Source organism: Fringilla coelebs (assembly GCF_963513975.1).
Source record: "Fringilla coelebs genome assembly, chromosome: 14".
NCBI classification, from domain to species: domain Eukaryota; kingdom Metazoa; phylum Chordata; class Aves; order Passeriformes; family Fringillidae; genus Fringilla; species Fringilla coelebs.
The window spans coordinates 8,644,570-8,671,119 of record NC_140040.1 but is presented as its reverse complement, the minus strand read 5'-3'; the positions used below and the strand labels follow the sequence as shown (position 1 = coordinate 8,671,119).

The 26,550-nt window shown below is 48.4% G+C and overlaps 1 protein-coding gene across 2 annotated transcripts; it reads left to right on the top strand.

The window, feature by feature from the left end:
• Positions 1 to 625: 625 nt before the first annotated feature.
• OSGIN1 (oxidative stress induced growth inhibitor 1) lies at positions 626 to 11,074 on the top strand. 2 transcript variants are annotated; one of them, XM_084215148.1, is made up of 6 exons: positions 626 to 710; positions 4,595 to 4,700; positions 7,071 to 7,207; positions 7,513 to 7,704; positions 8,016 to 8,107; positions 8,751 to 11,074. In XM_084215148.1, the coding sequence occupies exons 2-6, from the start codon at positions 4,616 to 4,618 to the stop codon at positions 9,742 to 9,744; spliced, it is 1,500 nt and encodes a 499-aa protein (XP_084071274.1). In that variant the 5' UTR covers positions 626 to 710; positions 4,595 to 4,615; the 3' UTR covers positions 9,745 to 11,074. The 2 variants fall into 2 exon arrangements, with proteins under 2 accessions (XP_084071274.1, XP_084071275.1); XM_084215149.1 differs by having other exon boundaries at positions 636 to 710; positions 4,598 to 4,700.
• The last annotated feature ends 15,476 nt before the right edge of the window (positions 11,075 to 26,550 follow it).

The window sequence follows — 26,550 nt, the reverse complement described above, 5'->3', positions numbered from 1 at the left end:
TGAAAGTATGCATTTGAAGTGTGTATCAGCAGTCCTATTTCCTGGAAATTGTGGTTTCCAAACAGATGGCCTCAGAGATAAACGTGCTTCATTTACTACTTGAGCTGAACACTTTGGGATAAAAGTATTTCGTTTGTGAAGGGCATTTTAAATTTAGCAAGCCAGATCAATTATTCCCTGAATTGAGTAAGATACTGAATGAAGCCCCTGGTGGGTTCTGAGCTTTATGCAAGCAGTTTGACTCATTTTACTGCTACTGTGCAAAAGGCTTAAAACACTTTATCTCACTGAAGAAAAAGAAACACAAACTGAAATCAGTCTTTTCAGACCCAACACAGACAGTATATCTGTGTTGTCCTGAGGGTTAAAAATGGAAAATTTCTTCAGTGCAGGACTTCTGACAGGCATGGTTCCTGTAAGCCTGCCTCTGCTGCAGTCACATTAGTCAGCTGAACATTACTAAGGAAGTTTCTCTGCATTCATTCAGGAGCTGGCAAGGGAAATATTCCTGCTGACTCATGCTTATTAGTATTTTCCTTGCTCCACCTCCAGTCATTTTGGCTCCTCCTCTCTTTCTGCTGGTTGCCTACTATATTTAAACAGCTGTCTTAGAGCAGAGAGAGGATTCCAGGCTTGTAGTTGGGTTGGCTCTCCTGACTGTACAATCACTTTCACAAAGATCCCACCTCTCATCAGACCTGCTGCTAAAGGTAAGAAGGCTCCAAATAAGTACAGAGAGCTCTGTCTGGTGTACCCTAACATCAGTTTCTGAGTATCACAGGGGTGTTTTTAGAAAGCTGCTATTACATACCACAAAGTTGAAATTTTTTCACATAGTTTAATTGTGTTTGGGGGGTAACTGGCCTGACATGCAGGAGTGATGCTGTAAGGAGAGAACAGCTTCTGAAACTTGTGGGGAAGTATAAAATGTAAAACCTGTCAAGATCTCTGCCTTTTTTAAAAAAGTACTAATTAGTTAAATATTAACCTCGTGAAACAAGTGAGTTGATGAGGAAATTAAGCTGAAGAAAGCTATTGCTGCATCTCTGGTGGAATTGTTCTTTAAAGCTGAGTGTTGTGGTACCTTTTTTAATCTCCCCCAGTGTTTATACCCCAACTGCATTGCTCTCTTGAGCTCTCCCCATGTGCTGTTCAGGCCACACTTGGTGATTCTTACTTCAGCAAAATCTCATGGCTGTTACAGGGAGAGCTATCTGCAAATGGCTGATGTACCCTTGCTTTTTATTTCTCCAAGGATCACAGAGGGTCCTTGTCTGGCTAAATGTGTCTTTGCTTTTTCATTTGCTCACTTCAAACCTGTTTCAGGCTTGCAGCCTGGAGCTAGTGAGAGCCACACTGACCGAGTTTGTGAGTTATAGTCCCTCTAGACATGAGGCTGTGTCAGGAAGGTATGCAGAGCTTGGCCCAGAGTGAGCTGGGAGCTTTTCAGCCAGAAACAATTATGTAACATCACACAGACACTGGAATGCTTTGGAAGCAGCAAGAAGCCAAGTTGTGAAATTTGCTGCATTCTCCCAAATGAGGAGAGGGAAAGGGACATTCATTTAAAGTAGGAAGCTCAAAGCAGGAGCCAAACTCAGTGTCACTAAGCTGAGTAAGTGTGAGTGCCCAGCAGCCTGCACTAAATGAAAGGAGGGTGCAAAGAGCACTCTTGAGTTTCTTGCTATTTCAGGCTTTTTCCTGGTGCTAACTAGTTCAGTTTAGATTGGCAATGGTCTTCAATGTCCTGTTGCTTTCCAATGACCTCTGCAAGAACAGGCTTTCCTCTACACTGTATTAACTGCCCGGGTTTTGAGGTAACAGAATCTAAGACTGCCAAAAAAAAGTAATTAAAATAATCCACCTTAACATCTAATGGGAGGAAAGGTGAATGTTTGGCCTGCAACTAAAATGCCTGAGATGCTCTGAGTTTGTTTTACCCCCAGAAGTCAAACCTTTAGCCAACAGGATGGGAATAGCTATAAACAGGTTCAGCACCTGATTCACTTTCTACTTAAAAATAAGAATTAATTAAAGAAGAATTCATAACCATGAATTATAGAGATGGCAGCTATAGGATGTGAAAGAGACTAACCCTAACTTCATCAGACTAACAGTTGTGCTCCTCCTGCTATTAAAGTTTGGTTTAATTGCAGAAAGTGCTCTTCTTTCATGTGCCAAAAGGCGCAGCAGGGAGGGGGAGGGTGCCAGCAGGAGTTATCAGCGAGCGGCTGCTGCCTCTGTGCTTTATCAGGGCGGAGAGGGGTGGCACGGAGCGATGGCCAGGAGCCAAGGCAACCTTCCTCTAAAGCAAACAGCGCTGCCAGCCTGTGTCCTCCTGGCTGGTGCCGTTTTTGTCCCCTTCAGGCTCCCCCAGAAGCGCGCTGGCAGGAGCAGCGTGATGCTGCGCTCACGCCTCTCGGACAGCCTGGCAGGATCTGCCCTGCCTGTGCCTCTGCTGCTGCCTGCACTGCTGCCACGGGCTCTGCTGGGCTGCCACAGCACTCCTGCCTCCAGCAAACACCCCACAGGTGTGCCTGCAGCCTTCCCATGCATGCTGCTGCAGGAGCTATGGAGCAGAGACCTGGAGGATTGCTTCCAGAGATCCTGCTTTCCTCCTCCAGGCTCCCGGGAGTTCCACAGAAATGAGAGGTGTACTCTGTGTTAGGAAAAATTAATCAGAACTTCTTGTGTAATACAGTGATGGAGAGGGGGTTATTTGTTAGCATGGAGAAGAAACCTCTGCTGGCCTGCAGCTGGATGCTGCAGTTCACTGGTTTGGGGGGAATGCCTGACTGGTCACACCAGTGTCCTGTGGTGTCTGTGGCAGACCCAGCTGCTGGTGCTGAATTCTGCTAATTGCAGCTCTGGAGTTTTGGGGGAAGGAATTCTTTGGGGGTAAACTGACAGCACAGTCTGCTGAAGGTGGTGCAGGTTTTGGTTAACGTGGCAGAACCTACCCAAAGGCTGGGGAGATCCTTGGGTGCTTGGGCTGTGCTCCCAAAGCATCTTGGGCTGTGGAGAGTTCATCTTCTCTAGTGAATACAACCACCTTTGAGTCCCAATTAAATTGGGAACATGAGTTTCACTGAGATCCAACTCTCTTCAAAGCTAGATGCTTCAAATTACTTAAATTAGAAATCACAACTATAAAGTCTTTTAAATGGTTCATGTCCTGTCAGGCAAAATGCATAACAGAATAATGCTTAGTTAAGTGGTCACAGGCAACCAGTAAGTGTCACTAAACTGTGATCCAAAAATTTGGGCAAGGCTGCCAGTTTTGAATTCAGCCTGTAAGCCTTATGTAAGCCCAGTTACCCTGGAATGGAGCTGTTGAGCCCAGCCATGGCTGATCATTGGTGTGTGTGAGAACTGTGACATCCCTGCAAGCAAATGCAGCACTCCTGCTGGAGCCTGGAATCTGAGAGCTGCAGACTGACTGCTGCTGTCCTGGCTGCCCAGGCAGGCAGCAGCATGCTGTGCTTTGCTGTGAGGTAAATGTCACCCTAAAGAGGGGCATTACACTGCAGGGAGACATGTGCTGCAATACCTGCGTCAAAGGCAGTGATGTGCCAGGCCTTATGGAAGTGTCTGGTGCACTTGCCAAAGATCTGTCTGCCCTTGGAAAGGGTGTGGAGAGTGTGCCCTACTGGACAAAGTTGTGCCATTCCATTGATTTTGGGTAGCTTTCCAAAATGACAATAAGGTTTTGATAAAAGAGAGTATTTTCTGTAATTTAAATTAAAAGCTTATGCTGAATTTCAGAAATCTCAGGTTTATTGGGCTAAAAATCACTTCTCTAGGTTAGTGACAGTAGAGTTGAATTCCATGGAAAACTAAAGTCGTGGTAGGATTCCTGCAGGAATGGCAGAAACATTCACTGTTCAGTAGGTGTTTACATAATGATTAGATTAGTTTTGTAGATTGCACTCTAATAACACCTCAGTCTCCAAGATAATTATAGTGCATATTTTGTTCAAAGACTTGTTATTTATCTGTTCAGACCTAGAACTCTCCATTCTCTGGAAAATTGAGAAAGAAGGTTCCAGAACTAAACTAGGACTTCTCAAAAAACCCTGTAGTGATGGAATGGTACCTATTTGAAAATGCAGCCAGGAGATTTCCAGCCTTTGGGCAAGAGTCTTATGTCAGGTTTACTTCACTTATCAGTAAATGCAGAAGTTACTTTAGAAGTGTTTGTGATAATGCTACAGTCTTCTACAGAGCATGGTCAGAAGTGAAGTTTTTAACATGCTGCAACACTTCATTTAATGTACTCAGTGGTTGCTAAAATTGCCAGCTGTCCTGGAGTTACTGAAATTCATGTCTGAAAAAGAAAGATAACTCTTCTCTCCCCCTTTTGTGGTGCATAATCAGAGAATCATCCTTTGATTTTGGGGTCAGGAGGAGAAGAAGACAAGGAGGTTGTTCTGAGTGTGGAAGTCCAATGTGACAGTCTGCACTGCAAGGGTAATAATACTTTAGATTAGTCTGAGTTTTTGGGCTGGAGAAAACCTTGTGGGGTTTTTCTTGTTTGTTTGCTTGTGGGTTTTTTGTCAAGAAATGAAAATAATTCCAAACATATTTGTTTCAGCAGGTAGATTCCAGAGCAGAAATGCTTCCAGATGGGAAGATGTGTCCATTAGTGACCAGACCCTCGAACAGGAGTGGGCTCAAGACACTGCCTGTTGTGATCATAGGTAAGCCTTCTCCTGCCAGCACTGCTGAGTTCTCTTGTGCTCTTCTTGCTTTGGACTTGCTATCTTTAATTCTGTTCCACTTCCACATGTTCTCACTCAAACCAGAAATGCCTGGCTACTGTTTCTGCATCCTTTCCCAGACACCAGACTCCCTATAACACTGAGAGACCTCTCAGAGTCGTGGGAAGTAAGGAACAAGCTATTTGACAAATTAAAACACATACCTATTTTTAATGGTAAAATTGGTAATCTTTTGAGTAGCTGTTCATCTGAGCCTGCTTTTTATCTGTTGGATATTGAGAAAGATTTGAAAGCTTTTCAGTACAGATAGGAAATCACCTTGCTGGGATTATCTGTAGTGCTTGAATTGAAGGTAGGTTTGTGAGAGTTTTTCCACCATTATGTCTGTTTAGAAAGAACTCCAGATGCAGTTAAACTTCCCTGAAATTTTTCAGAGACTTCTTTTAAATCATGAGTGAGCTACACTGATTTTGTACAGATTTAATAGACTGCATTTAATAAAATGCAGTTTACTACCAGTTAAAAACCCCCAGGTTATATAGTAACTGTCTTGCCTCCCTTGCAAGAGGGAGCTTGCAGTGTGAGGGGATTCTTGAGCAAAGTAATGATGTCAGAGTTCCCCTCTGACCAGCCATGAGCTGTGGAGGTGCTGGACCTTGCTCATCCAAGCATGTGTTCCCTGCCTCGCAGAGCTGCCTTCCCTCCTTATCTGGCATTGAATTCAAAGCACCCCAGGGAGCTGCTCCAAAGTCAGAGCACTGCATAAATCACCCCTAATCCTTGCTAACAGCAAGCTTGGCAAGGATAATGCTTCCAGCAAGTTCTTGTCTGAGAATGACTTTGTGCTGCTCAGTTGTACGAGTCTCTAGGTGGGAAGGAGGATGCTTTGGTACCTCCCTGGTGCAGGGAGCCAGGGTGGAGATGCCCCTGAAGCCTCAGAAGCAGCAGTGTGGAGGGATGCACTCTGAGGAGGCTGGACAGCACTGCATGAAGGCTCCAGCTACTCCCCCAGGCCCTGCTCCAGGAAGGCAGTGTGCTGCCTCAGCTGTGCTGGCAGCCTCATGGAAGCAGTTGCATTTTAAAATATCTTGAGCCCCAGATGTTCTTGTGACCATCCATATTAAATTTAGTCATGGTTCAGAGTAAATCCTCTGTGTGTTGAGCATTCAGGTGATGAAGTTTGGCTTAGGTACCTCCTTGTACTTCCTAAAGCAAAGCAGTGACCAGAAATTTGTTATATTTTACTATAGCTGCAGTTTAGTTTGTTTTTAGTGTCTGTTGCTGTTGGTTTTGGCTAACTTTCCTGCAAGTGGAATATTCCAAACACTGACCTGCAGCTGCTGGTTTGTGTCAGCACAGCAGCCTTTGTCCCCAGCTGTGACATGGACTGCCCTTCACATAGCTCACTGTTGGCTTTACAGCCATGACCTCACTTTTTTGGGATCCTCAAGGATCAGCCTTTGCTCCAGTCACCCTTGAGCACTGGCACTGTGTCAGCAGGCTGCTGTCACTTGGGCTCTCCTCCCCTCTTTGTCACTGCCCTGTCATGGCTTTTGGTCACACAGCAGCAGAGCCTGGGCAGCCAGACAGGCTGGCAGTAATACAGTCACTGTAAAATATTAAACATGCTGGAGAGCAGCCATGTGCAAACTTCCTACAGGCTACTCTCACTGGGCTTTGGAGTCACATTTATCTAGTTTGTCCACTGGCTGTTGGGTGGTCAGCAAAGGAGTTCAGCCATCCAGTGACCTGTTCAGTGCTGTGTTCTGAGGGCTTGGCATGGCAGAGAGACTTTCCTTAACACACTGCAGTACCACAGCAGGGCTGGTTCCCATTTGAAAGTGTCCTCAAGACCCATTAGTCAAAGCTGTATTGCCAAATATCCCTTAAAAGATGGAATTTCCTGCTGAGAAGAACTGATTCCACTTCAATAGTCACCATCTTTTCTGGGTCTTGTATCCTGTGCACAGTGAACTACTCTGCACTGGTGTGAACTGAGCTTCCAGGAGAGCTGAGGCCCTGGCCAGCCCATGATCAGTATCTAGACCACTAATTTCAGAGAAATAACTCCATTCATCACCATGCTAGAGACTTCAAGCTTCAGGTGAGGGCAGCCTTTGACTTATTCAACCCTGTGTCTTTTCAGCAAGTTCTAAGGACCTTGCAATGCAAATAGGAGCAAGTGAGGTAAAGGGTAAAATGTCTCCCCCAACTCCATCCAGCAGGTGCATGCTGGAACAGGAAATCCCCAGGATCCATAGCAGTGTCATATCTTTTGAGTTGGTCTGCATCTTCTCAAAGAACTGCTCTATCTCCAGAAGTACAAACTCTTCTCAATTGTTTTTTCAGGGAATGGACCTTCAGGAATCTGTCTGTCATATTTGCTGTCAGGCTACACCCCTTACTTCAAAAGACACTCTCTTCATCCTCATCCTATTCTTCAGAGAAAACTGGAAGAGGCACCAGAAGTCTCTGTTTTGGACCAGGTTTGTGTAAAGATAAACTATGACATCCCAGCAAAGCATCCCAGGGGTGTGTCATAAGCGATTACCTTGTTTGGATTTTCAAAGTACACAGACAGAATGAGCCTTAAGCAAATTTGGCTGTGTAATCCAGATCTCCCTTGTCTGAAGTGCCAGCATTGCTGCTGAGATCCTCGAGGCAGCCCTTGGGCAAGAGCAGGTGCCAGTAAATGAGCTGCCCAAGCACACCAAGCCCAGTGATGCTGGAGTGACAAGCAGTGCTGCCTGGCACTGCCTGCCCTTTGAGCATCTGCTCCTTGTCTCTCTAGGATCTGGAGTATCTGTCTGAAGGCTTGGAGGGACGATCCCACAGCCCTGTGGCTCTGCTCTTTGATACTCTGCAGCGGCCGGACACCGACTTTGGGGGGACAGCAGAGTCTGTGCTCACCTGGTGGCACGAGCCCCACAGAGCCATCCCCCACCTGGTCCTTGGCAGAAACGCTCCTGGAGGTGCCTGGCACGTAAGTGACGTGGAGCCAGCTGGGCTCTGTGTGTTGTGCAATGGCCAAATGTGCTGACTGGAGAGAGAAAAGCTCCTCTAAAGTCCCAGTCAGCTGTGTTACATCTTAAATATATATAGAGAAGTGAAAGTTTAAAAGGAAAACAAGCCTTTATGTTCCCCATCATGGAGAACATGGATGGTTTCATCCATGACAGCAGATCAGAGGCAATTACTGATTTCATCATCTGTGCCATAATGAAACATGGAAAAGCTGCCTTTCAGTTTTTACATTAAAAAATTAAAGTCATTTTGCTTTGCTTCTTGTTCCAGTCTATAGAGGGCTCTATGGTTACCCTGAGCAGAGGGGAATGGATGGGACTCCCAGATCTCCCTTTCAAAGAATGGTTAAAGCAAAAGAAAAGGTGAGATACCCTCGTGTGATCCTTTGCAAACATCTGGAGATTTTTAGAGAACCTGGAATGGACTTCTTAAATGTAGCTATCCATCTGTTATGGATGATTTCAGTGAGAGAAAGGACACTAAAACCAGTCCATTCTAATTGAGAGATTCAGATCAAGTTGCAGTGCTGCTTGGAATGTGTCCTTCCCCACACCCACTGGGGAGATGGATCTGTGACCATGAGTTCTGAGTAAAGCTTGAAATCATGGTCACCTGGCTGCTGCTGCTGCTGCTGCCCCTGGTGACAGGCACAATCAGTTCTGCTGCTGTGCATTCTGAGGTGCTGCTTCTCTTTGCATGTGTCACAATTAATCTTAAGAAGTCCAAGTGTTAAAAATGGAATGGAAGCAGGATATTATAGGAAGGCTTAAATACCCAACCATGTTTTTGGGGTTAATGCTATAGAAAGCTGCCTCTGTCCAACAGCTTCTGGACCTGATTGCTAGCTCTATGTGTCAGGAATAACTTTGCTAAATCAGGGAAACTAGATCAGCCTTCTCTGGTAGTGCCAGGATAGATGGCTCTGGGATACATTCAGTGCAAGAGGGGACAAATTCCAGTCTCTTACTTAACTGCTGCTTGACCTTTGTTTGTACTTTATTACAGAGGCCTCAAAAACAATAGAGCCACAGCAGAGGACATTGCTCAATATTACCAACACTATGTGATGAGGAAAGGACTGCAGAAGAATTTCAGATGTGGCACTGTTGTGACCTCTGTGAGGAAAGTGAGTGCAGAGAGCATCTCCAACCACACCCAGCAAGATCTGCAGGAGGATGGTCACTCAGTCTGGAACTCAAATGAAAAAAGTGCAGAGGTCTTCCAGGTGGATGGATTTTTCAAAACAGTGGAAGGTGATAAAGAGCCCTTCTCCATCTATGCAGAGAATGTGGTCTTGGCTACAGGAACATACGACAATCCTACCTGGCTCGGGGTCAAGGGAGAAAACCTTTCCTATGTCCACCACCAGCTGTCTGCCCTAGAAGAAGCAGTGAAGAACAACAGTGTTGGCATCATGACAGATCCAGTCTTGATTGTAGGTGCTGGTCTGACAGCTGCTGACGCCATTCTCTTTGCTCACCATTGCAATATTCCAGTAATCCACGTTTTTCGGAGGCGAGTCACTGATCCCGGCCTTATTTTTAACCAGCTCCCCAAAACAATGTACCCTGAATACCACAAAGTCCACCAGATGATGAAAGAACAGACAGCTGCCTGTGCTGGGCCCTATGAGCACTACATCAGCCTCCCTGAGCATCACGTGCTCTCCTTTGGCAAGGACAAGAAATGCATCCTCCAAGACAAGAACGGCTGTCAGAATGCCTATAAAATTTCCATGGCTCTCGTTCTGACTGGCTCAAACCCCAACCTCTCCTTTCTGCCAAATGATGGCACTGACCTGGCCCTGGACAGTGAGCAGCCAGTCAATCCAAAGAGGAATCCCATAGATGTTGATCCCTTCACCTATGAATGCACTCAGGAGAAAGGGCTCTATGCCCTGGGACCTCTCGCAGGAGATAACTTTGTGCGCTTTGTGCAGGGAGGGGCTCTGGCTGCTGCCAGCTCTCTGCTAAAGAAAGCCAACAAAAATCCCCCCTAACTAAAAACCCCATCCCTGTACTACCTGTGCTAGGGTGGGTTAGTGCTCTTCCCATCAAATCGTCTGATTTGTATGTCCTCAATTCTAAAGGCCATTCCTGGTATTCTTCAAGGTTATATGGAGAGTTAGTGAGTTCTTGCCAAGTTGTTTGAGAAGATTACGTGACCAAATACAGGGTGGGTTCTACACACAGCAATGTCTTCAATTCCTGGGAATTCAGCTCCTTTTCTGCATACCTGTGCATGGTTACTGGGACTGAAGCTTGTGCCTGGAAAAGCAAGGGCAAGACAGGAATTACTCTTCTATCTAAAACCCTCCAGGTGACTGAAAATTGGATTGAGGAATCAATGTTAATTGTTTTCAGATAGCAGGCCCACAACACTGTGTCTGCTGGTGTCTTACAGTGTTTTATCATGAAACAAAGTAAACTGACCTGGTTTTATTTACTCCTGTGGTTTGGCTGTATGACCTTGTTAGGCCAGAAATCCCTGCCAGGTGCTGCAGGTACCTCTTTGGCACATGGGGAGTTCTCTGCCAGTAAAACTGACATACAAACACACAAAACTGCATTGTCTCACTGACACCAGCAACAAGTAAAATATGATTCTTTTAAAAAATCAAGAGATTCCTGTGATGGGTTCTTCTCCTTCCTGAGAAGAAATGGTACTGATTTGCAAATACTTGGTTTGCCATCTTGCAGCTTCCTGCTTTCTAAACCCTAAACCTGTGAGAGCCAAACTCTTGGCAGCTGCTGTAGAGATAGGCAGAACTAAAGGGGAGCTGCAGGTCCATCTTGGAACTGCCCGTGTACTGTATGGGGCTTCTGCTGCATAGAGGATTCTGGAAAGGTGCAATATGTCATATTCTGGGTGAATTACTAAGGTATTATGTTTTTTTAAAAAATAATATTATTTGTATAAGAGGGGAAATGGCACAGTCACTTTTTGGTAGCTTTATGCTATATATATATATATATAACTTTTTATACTGTTTTTCTAAAAGATTTTTATTGGCAGGATATTTTGTTACAGTCTTTCAGTCTGTTCTGAATCAGCTGGGGTAGATGGCAATGATGCCTTGTGTTGTAAGCAGCATTCTCAACAGACCTACAGAGGCTTTCATACCTCTCATGGAAAAATTTCAGTCATAGCTAATTTAATTTGGTGTAAAAACAGACTCTGCTCCCTGTGCTGCACTGAAACTCAGTGACATCAAAAGGTCCTGAAAAACTGAGTGGGACGAGACATCTGCAAATGAATTGGCCTGGAGCTGAGATGTGAGAGTTACTGTATCACTTGAATCATTTTTCTGACTGACTACTCTTGTATGAAACTTTCCAATAAAGTGATTTCATACTTACCTTGTGTTTGTTTTAACTCTGAATCTCTGACCCAGAGAAGACCTAATGAACTTTTCATCACCATCTTCCTGTGAGTACCAGGGCATGGTTTGTGCCTGCTACATCCTTCATCCCTCTGTTCCCTAGGAGGACCCTACTGGGAGTTTTCTCTATTTATCTTTGTCTCTCCAGTAGGATGAAGAACCCTTGTGAAGTGCTGTGCCTGTCTCTTGTGAGGCTGAGAGTGCCAAACCAGGTTATTTGCCAAGCTTGTTCTTGCCTGGGGGATCTTAGATCTCTTTCCTGTTCACCTGCTCTCTCCTCCTGTCTGCAAAACAACCCCAGATCCCAGCCTAGGCCAGTGAGTCAGTTAGGACAGTTTGGATCAAAAGGGACATTTGAAGGTGTCTGGTCCAGCCCCACTAAAGTTAGAAGTTGCTCAGTTAGACCTGGTTGCTCAGTGCCTTGTTGGGGAAAGCTTTGACTATTTCCAGGACAGAGATTGCACCACCAACATCTGATTGCCCCACTCAGCATTTTGTCACCTTTGTTGTCCAGAATTGTTGGGTATTTCCTTGACTAGTTGAATTGTCCCTATTGCAGGTTATCTACTGCCTCTAGGTTAGTGGTTTTGGCTTTTTTTCAGCCAAAACCACCAACTTACTTCAGAAAACTGGTACTTTCCCCTGATTGTGCACAGCTCTGAGAGGAGTCTGGTTCAATGTGTTAAAATATCAATACTCACTCTTCTCTGCAGGCTGAGACTGAAGTGTCCTCAATGTTCTGTGAACACAGAAGAGTGGAGGGAATGAGTTTCCTGGTCTGGGTCCTTGCTCACTGGCCAGAGGGGTGGCAATGCCCCCAGGGCTCTCTTTGGCAGCATTTCTGTACATGAGCTGGTACCTTCCCCTGACTCTGCTCTCCTGGCAATGTGGGCATTCTAAAGGAGGGATAATGTGGTTCTGTGATCCTCTGCAGCTAACCTTTGCTAAAAAAAGTCCCGTGATCAATGCTCACCTCTCTGAAAATGCTGTTTTGGCTACATCTTCCTGTCTCAAAAGCAAATGAGGAGGAGAACAAAAGCCAAAGAGCATTTAAAAACCCAAGGGGCACTGGCATGTGCTGGGAATGAGGCCACAAGATGGGTGTCAAGTGAAATGCTGCCCATCACGTGATCTCCATCACGGAGATCAAAGTCACAGTGTTCATGCTGATCATTCCTGCATCCCATATTACATTATGCTGAACTAATTTGCCCTGCACAGGAGAGCTCCTAACTAGGTCAGCAGCCTGAGCCTCGGTCAGGGGAGCTGGAGTGTCTGTTTGAAATCACCTCCCTTCCTGCCCAAGAGGGACAAGCTAATTGCCTACCCCGTGCAGGACCAGAAAGGGAAGTGTTTTTCCACAATTGATGCTTAGAAAATATCCTGCATTGTGCCCCCAAGGGATGTCAAAGCAGAGAATCTCCATAGCAGAATTGGTGCTTTAGTCATCAGCTGCAGGTCCTCAGGGCAAGGCTGTGTGCTTCCAATCCAAGTTGTCATTCAGCTCTCTGTATCCAGGGAGGCAACTATGAATTATTGTTCCAAAACAATCAGCTGTGAGAGTCAACAGATACCAGCTTTGTTAGGAGTGCAATTCACCCAAGCATTATAACCTTGACCTGCAGCATGTGACAGGGCCAGGAATAAAACCAGGCTCCTCCTGGGCGCTCTGCACAGCCGCGCTCTGCCTGGGATGGTGGCACAGCTCTGTCGGGTGGCTCCCTAAACGCTTCCCCCCATCTCCAGCACTGCTGCTCAGGCCAGCCCAGAGCTTTCCCTGGGGAGCCAGCGGGGTGTTTGCCACCTGAGACCGCTCTGCCCCTCTCCTGTCCCCTGCCAGCTGTTCTGTGTCCCCTCCCTGCTACACTGGGGAGCTCCCACAGCCGCGGTGACCAGAGCAGGTCCCTGGGGGAGCCTCGAGCAGCTCCTGCTCAGCTCACTTTGGGTAGGGTAGGTTGGTTTTTCATGCAGAGCTCTGGCTGCAGCTAAGAAGGGATGTTCATCCCACCACAACAAGGGCTCCATGTCAGGGACTCATTTTCCCTTCCTCAGCCTCCTTTGGTCCCCAGTTGCATCCTTGCAGAACAAGCTCCTGAGACCTGCTGGTACCTGCCAGGAACAATGGAAAATTATGCCTTCAGAACCCAAATGAAGATTTGAAGTTTTCCAAGAAGACAAAAACCAGAATTGTGTGGTTTTTTGATTTTATTGTGTTTGTGAGTCCTTGTGGTCATGGCTGATGTGTTTTAATCACCTGTGGGTGCGGCAGAACTGAGTGTACAAGCCTGAACTCGGGTACATTCATTATGCAATTAAAATACAAAGTTACTGCTTCTGCTTTTTGCTTAGGTGAAGGTCTTGTGAGATGTCAGAGCACGCTCGTTGAGAGCTTTTGCTTCTTAAATGAAGGGAAGGGTGGCCCCTATTTAAAAGGAGCCATCTTTTATGTATCACCTAAATTGAAATAATTTCAGTAAAATAGTCTTGGGAGCTCCTTTGATTGTTCAGCCTTCACTTTTTTGGCAGCACTTGTGTCTTTGAGCCCAGGACTAAATCCAGCCACATCTTGGCCAGAGCACTCTCTTTAAAAGGTCTACAGAGCATTATGATACACTGCAAGTCCAATGATTGCCCAAGCCTTAGCTTTAAAAGGGCCCTAAGGGAGCTGTCAGGCTGTTGCAGATGCAGTGGTTTAAATTAACCTGCTTTATTGGTGAAATACAGATATTTGTGGGCAGGCCAGCAGCCAGCACATCACTGCTGACTGACAGCTCCTGGGGTCAGGCTGAGCTGCTGTAACTGGGGACACCTGGGGAGTGGATGCTGTGGGAGAGTCTTCTAACAGAAGAGCTTTCAAGGTGGAACAAACCTGGAGGCTCCAGGGAAAAATATCTGACTTCCAGGGCTCTTGTGCAAGCTATGAAGGTGGAAGAAAGCTCCTGGCTAGAGAGCAGCTAAGTGGGGAGGAAGGAAAAAGAGCACAAATTTTGTTGCTGTTGTTGGCTGGCTCCTGCCTTGTGCCAGAGCCTGGGAAGCTGCACGGATCCTCTCTCCAGGAAGAGTTTCCTCTGCCATTCCTGGGGACAGGCCTTAGGGCCAGGACAAAACCTGGGCTGTTTGTGCAGCTCAGAGAGATTCTGCTCTGGCATGAGAAGGCAAACCCCTGATGGGTGTTCTGCCTCTGTGTGACTGTGCCCTTCTGATGGGCACCCACGCTACACAGCTTGGCTTGGGAAGAAGGACCTGTGGGTACATTGATTTACAGGAGAACAGCAGGCAGCCCTCATGAACTTTTTGCAAAGAAAGCAGAATGGGTTTTGTTTTCCAGGCCAATTTTTTCTGGTTGCATTCATTTCTTGGAAGCACTGTCAACAGTTCTGCTTTGTTTTACGTCTGCGCCGCAGCAAACTGGAAAGAGGGAAAGGAAGGGAATCCTGGGCCAGGCAGCAACCATGCACGGGCAGCATGGCCCTGCTCCACAGCCAGCATCCCTGCCAGCTGGGAAAACTGCTCTGGAAGGTGACAGGGCTGTTTACTTAAGGTATTTACCCTGCAGGTGAATTTCCATATCTCAGTCTCACTGGAAGTGCAGGGGCTGGGAAAATGAGGGCAGGAGTGTGGTTATTAATTGTTGTGGTGTTGTGAGGGTTTTGGGATGAAGTGAGAGATGAGAATTGACTCCAAGTTTTCAGAAGGTTGATTTATTATTTCATATACTAAAATTATATACTAAAACTACACTAAAGAAAAAGAGACACCAGAAGGCTAGAAAGGAATGACAATAAAAACCCATGACAGACTTAGAGAGTCCGACACACCTGGCTGTGATTAGTTATTATTTAAAACAATTCACATGCCAGATAAACAATTTTCTAAAGCACATTCCAAAAAAGTGAAACAGGGAGAAGATGAAGCTTCTCAGCTTCCTAAGAGAAAAAAAATTTGATGAAAAATTTTTCATCAAAGATAACAATAAGACAGGAGCCTCCTTTAGGGCCGGGCTCTGCTCGGGAGAGAGCTGCCACTAAACCGGGAGTGAGCCCACCCCGGGGAAGTTCCTGCTGATGACGAAGTGAGGATTTGGGGATTTTGTGTTGGGTAAATTTCCAAATCCGAGTTGTGCTTTTGTAACCCACTGAGGCTTTTGCCAGAGAGGCAAACTTTAACCAGGGGACAAGCAAAGGGCAGGATGGAATCATTCCTATAACGGCAAATAAATAGAAAATCAGGAGAGCTGCGTTTTTTCAGGAGACCACAGGCAGTTCTAGATCTAAAACATTCATTCTTTTGAGAGCCAGCCCAGTGGAGCAAACCTCATTTGCAACTTGGCATTAATACCCGAGTTCCCCAGCATTACGGTAACTCAGTCAGCAGAGGTCTCAGAGGCACAGGGAGCTTTCAAAGCTAATAAACCAACCAACAGATCTTTCTATTGAAAAAGCCAGGGAATTTCTATACCAGAAAAAAAAAACCCCTTTGGTATTTTCCTGGAGTAATAAATGGACTTTTCATTTTAAACATTAAGGTGTAGCAAAACCAAGCAAATGCCAAAGTGGTGGATGCTGAGTGCAGATGCCCCCGTGGCTGCAGTGCCCTGGGAGCACCCTGCTCTGTGCCAGGTTGATCCCATCCCTCGTCCAGGCATCCTGCCTGGGGAGCAGCAGGGACACACACGGAGTGGGATGGGCATTGTGGCACAGAGAGGGACGAGATCTCTGCCTTCCCGAGCTGCAGTGGTGGCAAAAAAGACGGACAAGATGCACAAAGTTAAGGGAGCAGTGTTGTTTCCAAGCAAATCTGAATTGGTGGAAAGTTTATGCCATGTGAATCCCTCATGCTGTGCAGATGAGTTTTCTTTTTTTTCCCCCCTCTGATCTGGTTGCTGGGATGCCAGGGGTGGATTTTCTGTGTTATCAAACCCCAGCCTGGGAAAAGCAGCAGTGCTGGCAGATGCTGACGTGTCTGGCTCGGGGCTGGAGGGATTTCACAGCTGATGCTGCTGCACAGCCCAGGGTGGGACGAGCTGTGGGCTCACAGTGAGAGCCCTGCCTGAGCTGGCAGCACAGGGCAGGTGTGGGGCCTGCCTGGGGCTGGCACAGGGCAGATGGGAGAGGTTTGGCAGGGTCTGACTCTGCTAGTCGAAAATCCAAGGAAAGGGAAACTGGATATCCGGGGAATCCGCTGCTCAGCAGTTTTCCTGGCTGGGAAGGATGGTGTCAGCACAGCCAGCAGGGCAGAGCCAGCCCTGGGCTCTGGGATGAGAGCATGGTTTCAAGCTCAGATGTTGCAATTGAAGTTTTCCCTGAGCCCTATCCAGCATCTGTTTGCCAAACTCCCTTTGAAGTTGCTGGGGCAGCTTTCCTGTAAATGCTGCTCTTGTCACAGGATCTCTGCCCAGGAAATGACAGGGATAATGGACAGTGAGACCCTTGAGCAGTGAGAGGGAAGGGTGGCATTTCATGTGAGTGAATTACAGGGGATGCACACTGCCTGAAGTTGCAGAAACATTCCCCATGCCCCATATTGCACCTGCATGAAACTTGAGCAAGAGATTTCTCAGGAGGGTGTATAACTGGCATTGCTTTTGCTGGCTGCAGTGTAACTGGGGGGGCTTGGGGCAGCACGTGAGAGCATGAAGGATGAAACCTCTGCAATGCATTGACCTGATCAAACATGGAGCAGTAAGAAGGTTTTCTCCTCTGAAAAGAAAATCTTTAAAATCCTTCCTCTGTTTTACTTGGAGGGGAGAGCAAGACCCTTGGAGGAGTTTCACTAAAAGCAGAGGCAGAAAGCAGCATTTGCTCAGGGACTTACAGCAGAGCCTCAGACACTGCAGTGAACACTGTGACCTTTGGTATCTTAGGGTGGATTTCTGGTCCCCTTTTGGGCTAATGCTCCATCTCAAGGCTGGGAGAAATTTCAGTATTGTGTTACACCAGAACTGATTTCTTCCTCTGCATAATTCTACATTTGGTGAACAGATGTTTATAAGAAGCAAAAGAGGTTCCCAGGCTATGTTGTGGGGCTCTGCAGCAACCACTTGGACTGGTTTATAGTGAAGATGACTGTCATCCTGAGGTTGACATCATTTCTCATTCCTGAAAATATTAATATTAATTTAAATATTTTTCAGGGAGCTGGAGAAGCAAGAGTCTGAGAAAAAAATCGAGTTATATAAACAAATATTATCTGTCTGATGTAACACTCCAAATACCTCATCCACTGAGTAATCTGGATATGACATAACAGGGAAACTGGATGAGAGCAGGCCAAGGGAATTGTTCTCATCCTGAAACAAAGGAAAAGGAATCAAAGGGACGTAGAATTGCCCATTCCCAGGCTTCCCTGTGACCTTTCTAGGGCTCTGTTACGTCCATTTCCACCAAAAATTTCCTCTTCCTTTAAACAATGTAGTGGATACCCCTCAGTCCCACTGGGAAAAGGCTCATTGCAGAGGAATCAATGCAGCTCTGCTGGAGCAGATCCCCTTTTGCAAGTGAGCATGTGACACTTTCCCAGTGTTAGGTCAGGAAAACTGTGGGAATTTAAAAGCAATCCCACAGCTAAAACAATAAAGTCTGGCTCTGCTCAAATGTCATCACAGATGAACCACCCCCTGTGTGTGGTTCCAGCAGCCTGTGAGTGCTGCACTGAGCAGGGAAATGCACAGGATAAAATGTTCATTCTTAGGGGCTGAATGTCTGCTCCCCACACTCTCAGTGAGGCTGGAAGGTCCCGGTGGCCCCTGCTTGGTGAAAGAACTAATCCTAAGCATTTTCAATACAGAAATAGAATGTTCATGTTCCTCTGATTCCCTAATACTCAGATTTGTCAGGATGATATTTTTCTAATTACCTCCTAGTTTGAAGTTTATTTTACATAGGGAAGGCTCAGTCCAGTTGCATCATGACTTGAAACTCACCTGGATGAGCTGGGTTCTTTTCTTTTCTGACAACTCTTACAATAACAAATAACAATATTCTCAATAAACAATCCATCCTAGGGAACCTGATTCCCAGCCAAGACTGACCTAGAAACCCTTGCAGTGGGCACAGGTAGGCAGCCCAAGGAGGATTCAGTGTGTCCCAGGGATGGGCAGTGCCTGGTCTGGCAAATAGGGGTGTCCAGAGAGGGAACTGAAGGGAAATCTGCAGCAGGGCAGTGAAGATATGAGAGGTCAGAAGATGACAAGCCTGAGGAAAATGAACTGTTTGAGGAGACTTCCTTGGATTTGGGCTGGAGCACGTGAGCAGCCCTGCAGCTGCTGAAGGCTCTTTGGAGGCTGCTCCCATGCACAGCTCTGCTGCTGCTGCTGGGGCTGAAACCAGCTGGACATGGGCTGCATTTTTCTTGATCTCTTTGGGTGAGAAATGCAGCACATGGAGGTGGAGGAGTGATATTATTACAGGGAGCTGGGAAATGGGGTTGCTTTTCATTAAAGGTGGACATTTTCTAGGGGTGTTCAACTGCCCTTCAGCAATGCCATATGGCCCTTGGATGAAGCTGTCAGTCTGGGAAGGGCAGATATTTTGGGAAATACCTGCTGGAAGGGCAGTGCTTCCCTGACATGGGAAGGTGGTGGGTTCAGAGGCCTTCATGGAAGGCACAGGTGCCTTTCTCTTCACTCTGTTTTCAGCTATTGCAAGCCTTAGTTACACCAAGAGCCCCCCAGTGCAAGGATGAGCATCCTTGGAAGCCCAGGATGGTGTTTATGGCAGCCTGCTCGCCATAAACTGAGCCCAGCCCCTGGCCAGCTCACCTCCTTGCTGACAGCAGATGTAAAGATGCCCTGGTGCTTGTGAATAGTACAGGCAATCCCTGTTTATTTGTGTAAGGAACAGCCCCAGCTGCAGCCTCCTGGCAGGACCTAATCCTCTGCCAGAGCTGGGCTCTGCCCATTCCTCTGAGCACTCTGATAGTGGGCAAGGCTGTGCCCAAGCACAGGAGATTGGGAGGGCTGTTTGTGATGTTGGCAGGTGAGTCACCACGGGGCTGGGCATGGACAGCCTGCAGCTCAGGGGGAGGATGGACACATGAGAGCATTGCATGGTCAAAAACCCATCCCCAAAAGGTTTTGAGAAAAGCTCCCTTGGCAGTGCACTCAGAAACATATGGGACTGTTCTGTTAGCCAAAGCTTTGGTGTTTTGCCATAAAAATGGAGCATCCAGTGCTTTTTGGCAGCCTACCAGGGGAGATGAGCACTGGTGTCTGCTTTGTGGGGTGGGAGGCAGCTCTGCTGTGATTGCCAGCACAACAGAGTATGTTCTAAAGTAGGACTGAGGAAGGGGATGGGTCAATAACCCAGCAAAACCCATATAGCCATTTTACAAAACCACAGAATCACCACAAAATCCTTGCATGGCTTGGATTGGAAGGGGTCTTAAAGATCCTCTGGTACCAAAGCCCATCCTTGGGCAGCAACACCTTCCACTGGAGCAGTTTGCTCAGTCCCATCACACCTGGCCTTAAACACTTCCAGAGATGAGATGAGATGAGATCTCCCCAGCTTCTCTGGGCCAGGCCCTCATGGGGAGGGTTTCTTCCTAGTGTCCACTCCAAGCCTTCCCTCTGTCCCTTTGAAGCCATTCCCCCTCCAACTCCCTTATCTCAGACCCTCTTTAGGAGCTGGAAGGGGCTTTAAGGTCTCCCTGGAGCCTTCCCTGCTCCGGGCTGTGCCACCCCAGCTCTCTCAGCCTGTCCCCACGGCAGAGCTGCTCCAGCCTCTGATCCTGTTTCTCCTCTGCAGCAGCTCCCCATCCTTCCTGGGCACTGAGAGCCCCAGCTGGCTGCCTGCAGGGACTTTGCAACCAAATGTCTCCAGCACCCATCGATAACTTATCTCCCCAAGCCCTGGATTTCCTGGCAACCAGATTAGTCCCAGCAGGGCACAGGCAGGGCATTGTTGGCCAGCCCAGCTGGCCTTGCCTGGGTGCTCTCACCAGCCTTTGTGGCCTCTCCCACCCCACTCTATCCTCCCCAAGCCAACAGCTTGCTGCTTCTCCTCCAGCCTGCTGCTTCTTTGGGACCAAACACGCCTGCTTCTCCCAGGAGGGGTTGCTGGGAGACTTGTCTCTCTGCTGCAATCAAAATGTTTATGTGCTTGATGTTTACAATGGGCCATTAAGGTGCTCCCTGAAATGCTATAAAACAAACAGCTCTGGTTTATTTCTTTACAAGTTTGGTACTAACAGCTGGGAATGCTCCACAGCCATCGAGGATATCTGGCAGGTCAGGAGCACTGAACTGGTGTTCTGCTTGCTGGAATGGTTTTCAAATATAGAACAGGCTCCTGGAATCACTCGCCATAATCCTGGAGGCAAAAGTGCAGCAGTAAATCTGCTGTGACTCAGAGTGTGCACCTGGCAGAGAAACCTTCAGAAACATTACTGGAAGGGGACAGATTTATCCTGGGGACAGCAGGTGAGGTGTCTGGTGGGAATCCCTCTAAAATTGCTCAGAAGAAAAGGGACCCCAAATGAGGAGCCAAAACAGCCAATGGATGCAACCCTTAGGCATTGTTTTCTCTGCCACAAGGAAAGCCAGAGACAGATCCAGAGAGTTCATCTCATGGTGATTTATGTTTCTCTATTTCTGCAGCCCTGCAGGCAAGCTGCTGTTTAATGGAACCACCTCACCAATCTGAAGTGATCCCTGAGGAAAGCTGCTGGCAGATCCCTCAGCAGGGATCCTGTGTCCTGGTGCCAGGCCCCCTGCCCAGTGCCCACACTGCCTGCTCTGCCAGCAGCAGTGACAGACACACACATGGAACTCCTTCCACCACCCGTTCTTCTTCCTCAGATGGTGCTGAGCAACCCTGTGAAGAAATCTCTCCTTTTGAAACTGAACTTTCTGCAATGAACTCAGGCAGTGTGGGTGACCTAGGAGTCCTTTGCACTTACAAGTTTAGCATGGTTTCATTTAATATCTCTATTTCTGACATTCTCATGGGGAAAAGTTATAAATAGTTGGCTTCATATTTCTGCTAAATGTCTCATACAGCATCATCTCCTACAAAAATAAATGGTTTATTAGGTACACCTGAGTTGGTAAAAGAACTGATAGCTCTTGTATCACTTAAATTTGAGATTTTCTTTGGATCTTTTCCCTGTGGTCTTCCAGAAGCTGCAAAGTTGAAGCTCCCTGGAGTTTGATTGCCACACTGTGTCTTGCCATGTGAGAGCACTAAGGAGCAGACAGAGGAAGGGCAAACCCCTCCAGATGTCTCTCAGTTGTGCTGCAAGAGGGTTTTCTCTGCAAATCTGTGCCTGGGAGCCCTGAGAAGCTGCTGCTCTCTGCTGGGCTGAGGCTTGGCAGGCTGGGCTGGCAGCAGGGGCAGCCCAGGCTCACTCAGGGTATCTGCACAGAAATGGAGATGGTCTCCCCCAGAGTAACCTGCGTGGGGTGTTCTGGAATTATCTGGCCCTGGGCTGTACAGACATGTTTTCAGGGAAGGGATTTAGCTGTCATGGCAATCCCAGAACACTGAGCTGGGCTTGCACAGGGTGGGAATGCTGTTGGGACAGGTTTTGCTGGGAAAAAAAGTTTCAGGCTTCTGAAGGTGTGTTCAAACCCCAACTAAAAGGATCAAACCTCTGTGTGTGGGATTTGAGATGAAGCTGGAAGTGGGAAGGTCAGAGCTGGGATTTTACATTTTGCTGAAAAGGTGGGATGGGGAGAACAGTGGGTTCTCAGGGATGTTGGGATGTGGCACAGAGGCTTTGTGCAAGCAGGGCAGCACTGAGGCAGGGGTAGCAAGCTAGTTAAAAATGGGATTTTCAGGGGGCCTGAAGTTATTAATAAACTTACACCAATTTTGGGAATAGCTATGGATTTGTAAACTTCCAAAGAGAGAGAGGGGAAGACAACTAAAAAAATAAAAAAGTGATGCATTAATTAAGATCTTTTAAAAGAAATATTTAAAGAACATTATGCTGCAAGGACTGGTTGGAAACTGGTTGGAAAAAAACCCTCCCTGAGGTGACCCTGTGTCTGTCCCACAGCAGCACAGCTCCCTCTCCTGACTGGAGAGCTCAGCGTCCCCAAGATGAGGGGTTATTGTTCTCACTGCGAACAGGTTCATTTCTGCAGTGTAAATGTCCTTTAAAGCATGAAAAGATCCACCCCTGCCTGTGGGGATGTGCCAGATACAGACATCTTAAATCTGTAATTATTGCAGGTTCTCTGTTGAAGCACGGCCCAGTGGGACCTTCCCTATCTCCAACTGTCTTCTCCAATTCTCATTTAAAGAAAATGTCTGATTTCCAGAGTGAGGGCTGCTGCCTGAGGAGGGGATGGTGGGTAGGAGCAGCTGGCAGCACCTCGGTGGGATGAGTTTCTGATCTGGGCCACAGCACGTGGCTGGGCTCGGTGGGTGCCTCCCTGCCTGCTGCCATCCCCTGTCCCAGGGCTGTGCAGGGACACCACAGGGCAGGGGCCATCAAACACAGTGCCCAAACTGCTGGTGCCAGCAGGGCAGGACCATGCACACACAGTGCCCAAACTGCTGGTGCCAGCAGGGCAGGGCCATCAAACACAGTGCCCAGACTGCTGGTGCACCCCTGTGTCAGCCTGCAATGCTCCTACCTTCTGTCCCCGTGAGATTGTTTTGACATCTTGGTGTCCACCTTGCTCAGCTGCCAACAGCTCAGATTACCCTCAGATATTTGGTATTTCTGCTTGTACAAAGGTTTGACAAGCCCTGTCCGTGTTGCCCAAGCAGCTTTAATTCCCAGCTTGTCTGTGGATGGCTTTGGACAGGAGTGTGCCCTTTGCAAACAGGGTTGGATTCTCACACTGCAGACTGTGCTCAGTCCATCCCCAGGTGCAGCAGCCAGGCTGGGTCTGTGCCACACTTTGAGAAGGTCCCAGGGCTGACAGAGGAATAGGAAGGTGGCACTGAGCAGATGAAGGCACGGCTGTCCCATGCTCATCAGCTGTGCTGCTCTCCCTCCTGCCATGGGTGTCAGAGCCCAGAACAGCCAGAGCTGCCCAGACTGGGGCACAGGAGCTGTGCCAGGCAGGGGCACTGCCAGGCTGCTGGGGAGCTGCAGCTGAGACAGAGCCCAGCTGAGCCGGTGTCAGAGCCTGACAGTGACCCTCCTGCTGGGATCCATTCTCCAGAGCGCTGCTGGCACTGGCCCCGTGTGGGGGGATGAGCCCCCAGAAACCAACCACACTCTGCTGCAGCCCAGAGCCTCCTGCAGCCTCGGCAGCAGGCACTAGGTGTCCTTGCATGCCGTGCTGTGCATGTGCAGCCTCTGGAGCTGCACTGCCTGCTGGTGGGACATTTCCTCGAGGGTGACGACCACTGAAGGAGGTGACACTGATGGAGGTGACACTGATGGAGGTGACCCTTTTCCAGCTCTGGCTTTATGGCACAGAAGGGCAGTCATGGTGGAAAGGCACTTGCTTCACTGCCCATCTTCGTGCTCCCCTGGGAATGCTGCATCAGGGGCTGCCTTGCTTTTGGGCATCATTTCCCATGACATCCCAGCAAGATCACATCCATAAGCATCCCAGCACCTGCAGCTCAAAGTCACTTCTTGGTGATCCCATTAAATTCTTTCAAGAGCAGCTCTTTGTTGTGGGAAATCGATATCTGCCTCGAGGGCCTGTTGATGTCTCAGTGAAAGCCATTAAATTACATGAGCTTGATCCCAAAGTGGCAAACACAGCAGCATTTTAAAATAGCTCCACAGCCAGGAAACCCAATAACATGCTCATGAAGTGATTTTGTGTGTTTGTGTCCATCAGTGAGTCTCCCAAACTCTTGGTGAATAATTGTGGGAGCAGTGTAAGATATAAATAACTTCCCCAGGTCTGTCACTTTGAGGACAGCAAATAAGGACAAATAAAATGCTGGAGGAAAAATGAGTGTCCCTGGTGCTTGGACAGCAAGGAGCAGCACTGAGTGTGCTTCCAAACTGATGCTCTGCTCCCAAAGACCACCTCCCAGCTGGAGCTGCAGTGAGTGGAGAGCCCCTGGCAGATAGATCCCTGTGCCTGGCTGTCCCTGGGTCTGTCCTGAGTGCCATTTGTCACTCTGCAGTGCAGTGATCCCGTGCCCTGGGGATCCCATCCAGGCTTTGGCCTCCAGCAAGCCCCAGTGCCACGCAGAACTTCTGCAGCTGGGTGTCCCCTGAGAGCTCATCACAGCCAGCACGGGCTGCTCCAGCTGTGCCCAGCGCCAGCAGAGCCTGCTCCCATCCCAGCCTTCCTCCAGCCACCCGCGGGGCAGGGCAGGGCAGGGCGGGGCGGGGCAGGGCAGGGTGGGGCAGGGCAGGGCAGGGCGGTGCAGGGCGGGGCAGGGCGGGGCTGGGCAGGGCAGGGCGGGGCAGGGCGGGGCAGGGCGGGGCAGGGCAGGGCGGGGCAGGGCGGGGCAGGGCGGGGCAGGGTGGGGCAGGGCAGGGCAGGGCGGGGCAGGGCGGGGCAGGGCGGGGCTGGGCAGGGCAGGGCGGGGCAGGGCGGGGCAGGGTGGGGCAGGGCAGGGCGGGGCAGGGCGGGGCAGGGTGGGGCAGGGCAGGGCAGGGCGGGGCAGGGCGGGGCAGGGCAGGGCTGGGCAGGGCAGGGCGGGGCAGGGCAGGGCGGGGCAGGGCGGGGCAGGGCGGGGCAGGGCAGGGCAGGGCAGGGCGGGGCAGGGCAGGGCAGGGCGGGGCAGGGCAGGGCGGGGCAGGGCGGGACAGGGCAGGGCAGGGAAGGGAAGGGCAGGGCAGGGGTCCCACTCCCAGCTCCACGGGGGCTCTGCCTTGTGTGCAGCAAGCCTGGCTCGTGGGTTCAGCCCCTCTGGGCACGGCTTTTGTGCCAAAATCTCTCCTGTCCTGCGGTGTCAGCATCACTCGGAGGACAGAGAGAATGCCTCAGGCAAAGGAATGCCCTGTGCCCTTCTGAGCCCCCTCCAGGTGTTCACAGCTTTAGCCACAGGCTAGACATGTGAAGAATCAGAAATGTTTGTATTTTACCTCTCTAAACTGTCCATCCCCCGAGGCAGCTCTTGGCCAGTGTCCTGCCCTGGCTGTCCCCTGTGCCTTCCCTGTGCCCAGGCTTTGTCACCGTGCCTGCACTGGGAACCCCAGAGGGAGTCCTGCTTTCTTTGAAAGCTGTCAGATTCTGCTTCCTGAGCACTAATTAACTGTATTTATTGTCAGAAATAAACTGGGGAGATCTTCTTTCCTCCCACAAGTGCAGTCAGAGATGATATCTGCCAAGCAAAGGAGGAAATTACTTTGGAAATTAATTACAAAGGGTATAAGCAATGGGAAATGTGCCAGTCCCTCCCTCCCCACTCTTGTTATGAAGAAGCTTGATAACTCTGATCTCAACACATTCTCAGCCACATTTTGACTATTATGACAGTGCAAATAATCAGTTTTATGTTGTAATTGGAGAGGTCAGTTTTGAAGAGGCAATATTTTACTTAGGTGCAATAAATTAAACTCTTTTTCATTGGTGGTCATGCTCACACACAGGCTTAGGAGATAAATGTAATTCTCCATTTCCATGTTTTTCATACCAATATATATGATCTGAAATGAAGTATGCTGGGCACAAGAAACAAAAGGTAATTTTGAAAGGTCATCAGAAGTGGACTAGCTTGTTCCAGGGTCCTTAATAGTTCTGACATCAGTTGCATATTGAAGGGAAATATATTTTTGTCTGCTTTACCTGAACACCATTATAAGTAATAAACATGCAAGAAAAGCATTGCTGCAGCTCTTCCCTACAAATCCACAATCACAAGGTGCATTGAGTCAGTGGCCTTTAATCAGGGGTGTGTTAGTTTGGGTGTTAAATGTTCATTTCCTCAATTACCAAAACAGCAGAGCTAGGTAAACTCCCCTAATAGCCTACACCAAAACAAAATCAGCATCACCCTCTGAATCTATTTAGCAGCCATCAGCAGAAGGATTTGACCCACTGTTTGCCTACAATCCTGCACCTCAGAATGACTGAAAGGAAATATCCTTCAGGTTTTGAGGTTTCCACTGAATGGGGCAGGGTCCCTGGGAGCTGCAGGCCAAATCTGGAGCTGATGGGGAGGCCCCAGCCCAGGTGTCCTGAACTTAGCTCAGCCCAGGCAGGAGCTGTGCTGCTCCTGAGAGGTTTGGAGAAGCCACACAACTCCCAGGCCCTCTCCAGGATGGACCTGTGTATGTCTTGGAAGGTGAGTCTCTTATCAATTAGAGCTTTATTTTTAAAAATTAATTTTTTCTTGTGGTGGCAAATCCTCATATTTCTCTGGAGATCCATCTCAGAGCTCTGGGGAAGTCTGGATCTCTGAGAGCTGTGACACCTTGATGCTGCATAAGTTTTATTTAATGGGGAGGTTAGTCCCTATAACTCCCTTTACCAGGTTTCCTGATATCTGTGCCTTTAGGATAATGACCACCAATAACCAGAACCCTCCAGCTGCCCCTGGTCTCTGT

Excerpts from the sequence above, each read along its gene's own strand:
- OSGIN1 (XM_084215148.1), top strand. The coding sequence starts at position 4,616 with ATGCTTCCAGATGGGAAGATGTGTCCATTAGTGACCAGACCCTCGAAC. Across the intron at positions 7,208-7,512 it reads AAGTCTCTGTTTTGGACCAG|GATCTGGAGTATCTGTCTGA; the intron begins GTTTGTGTAAAG and ends TTGTCTCTCTAG. Across the intron at positions 7,705-8,015 it reads CTCCTGGAGGTGCCTGGCAC|TCTATAGAGGGCTCTATGGT; the intron begins GTAAGTGACGTG and ends TTCTTGTTCCAG.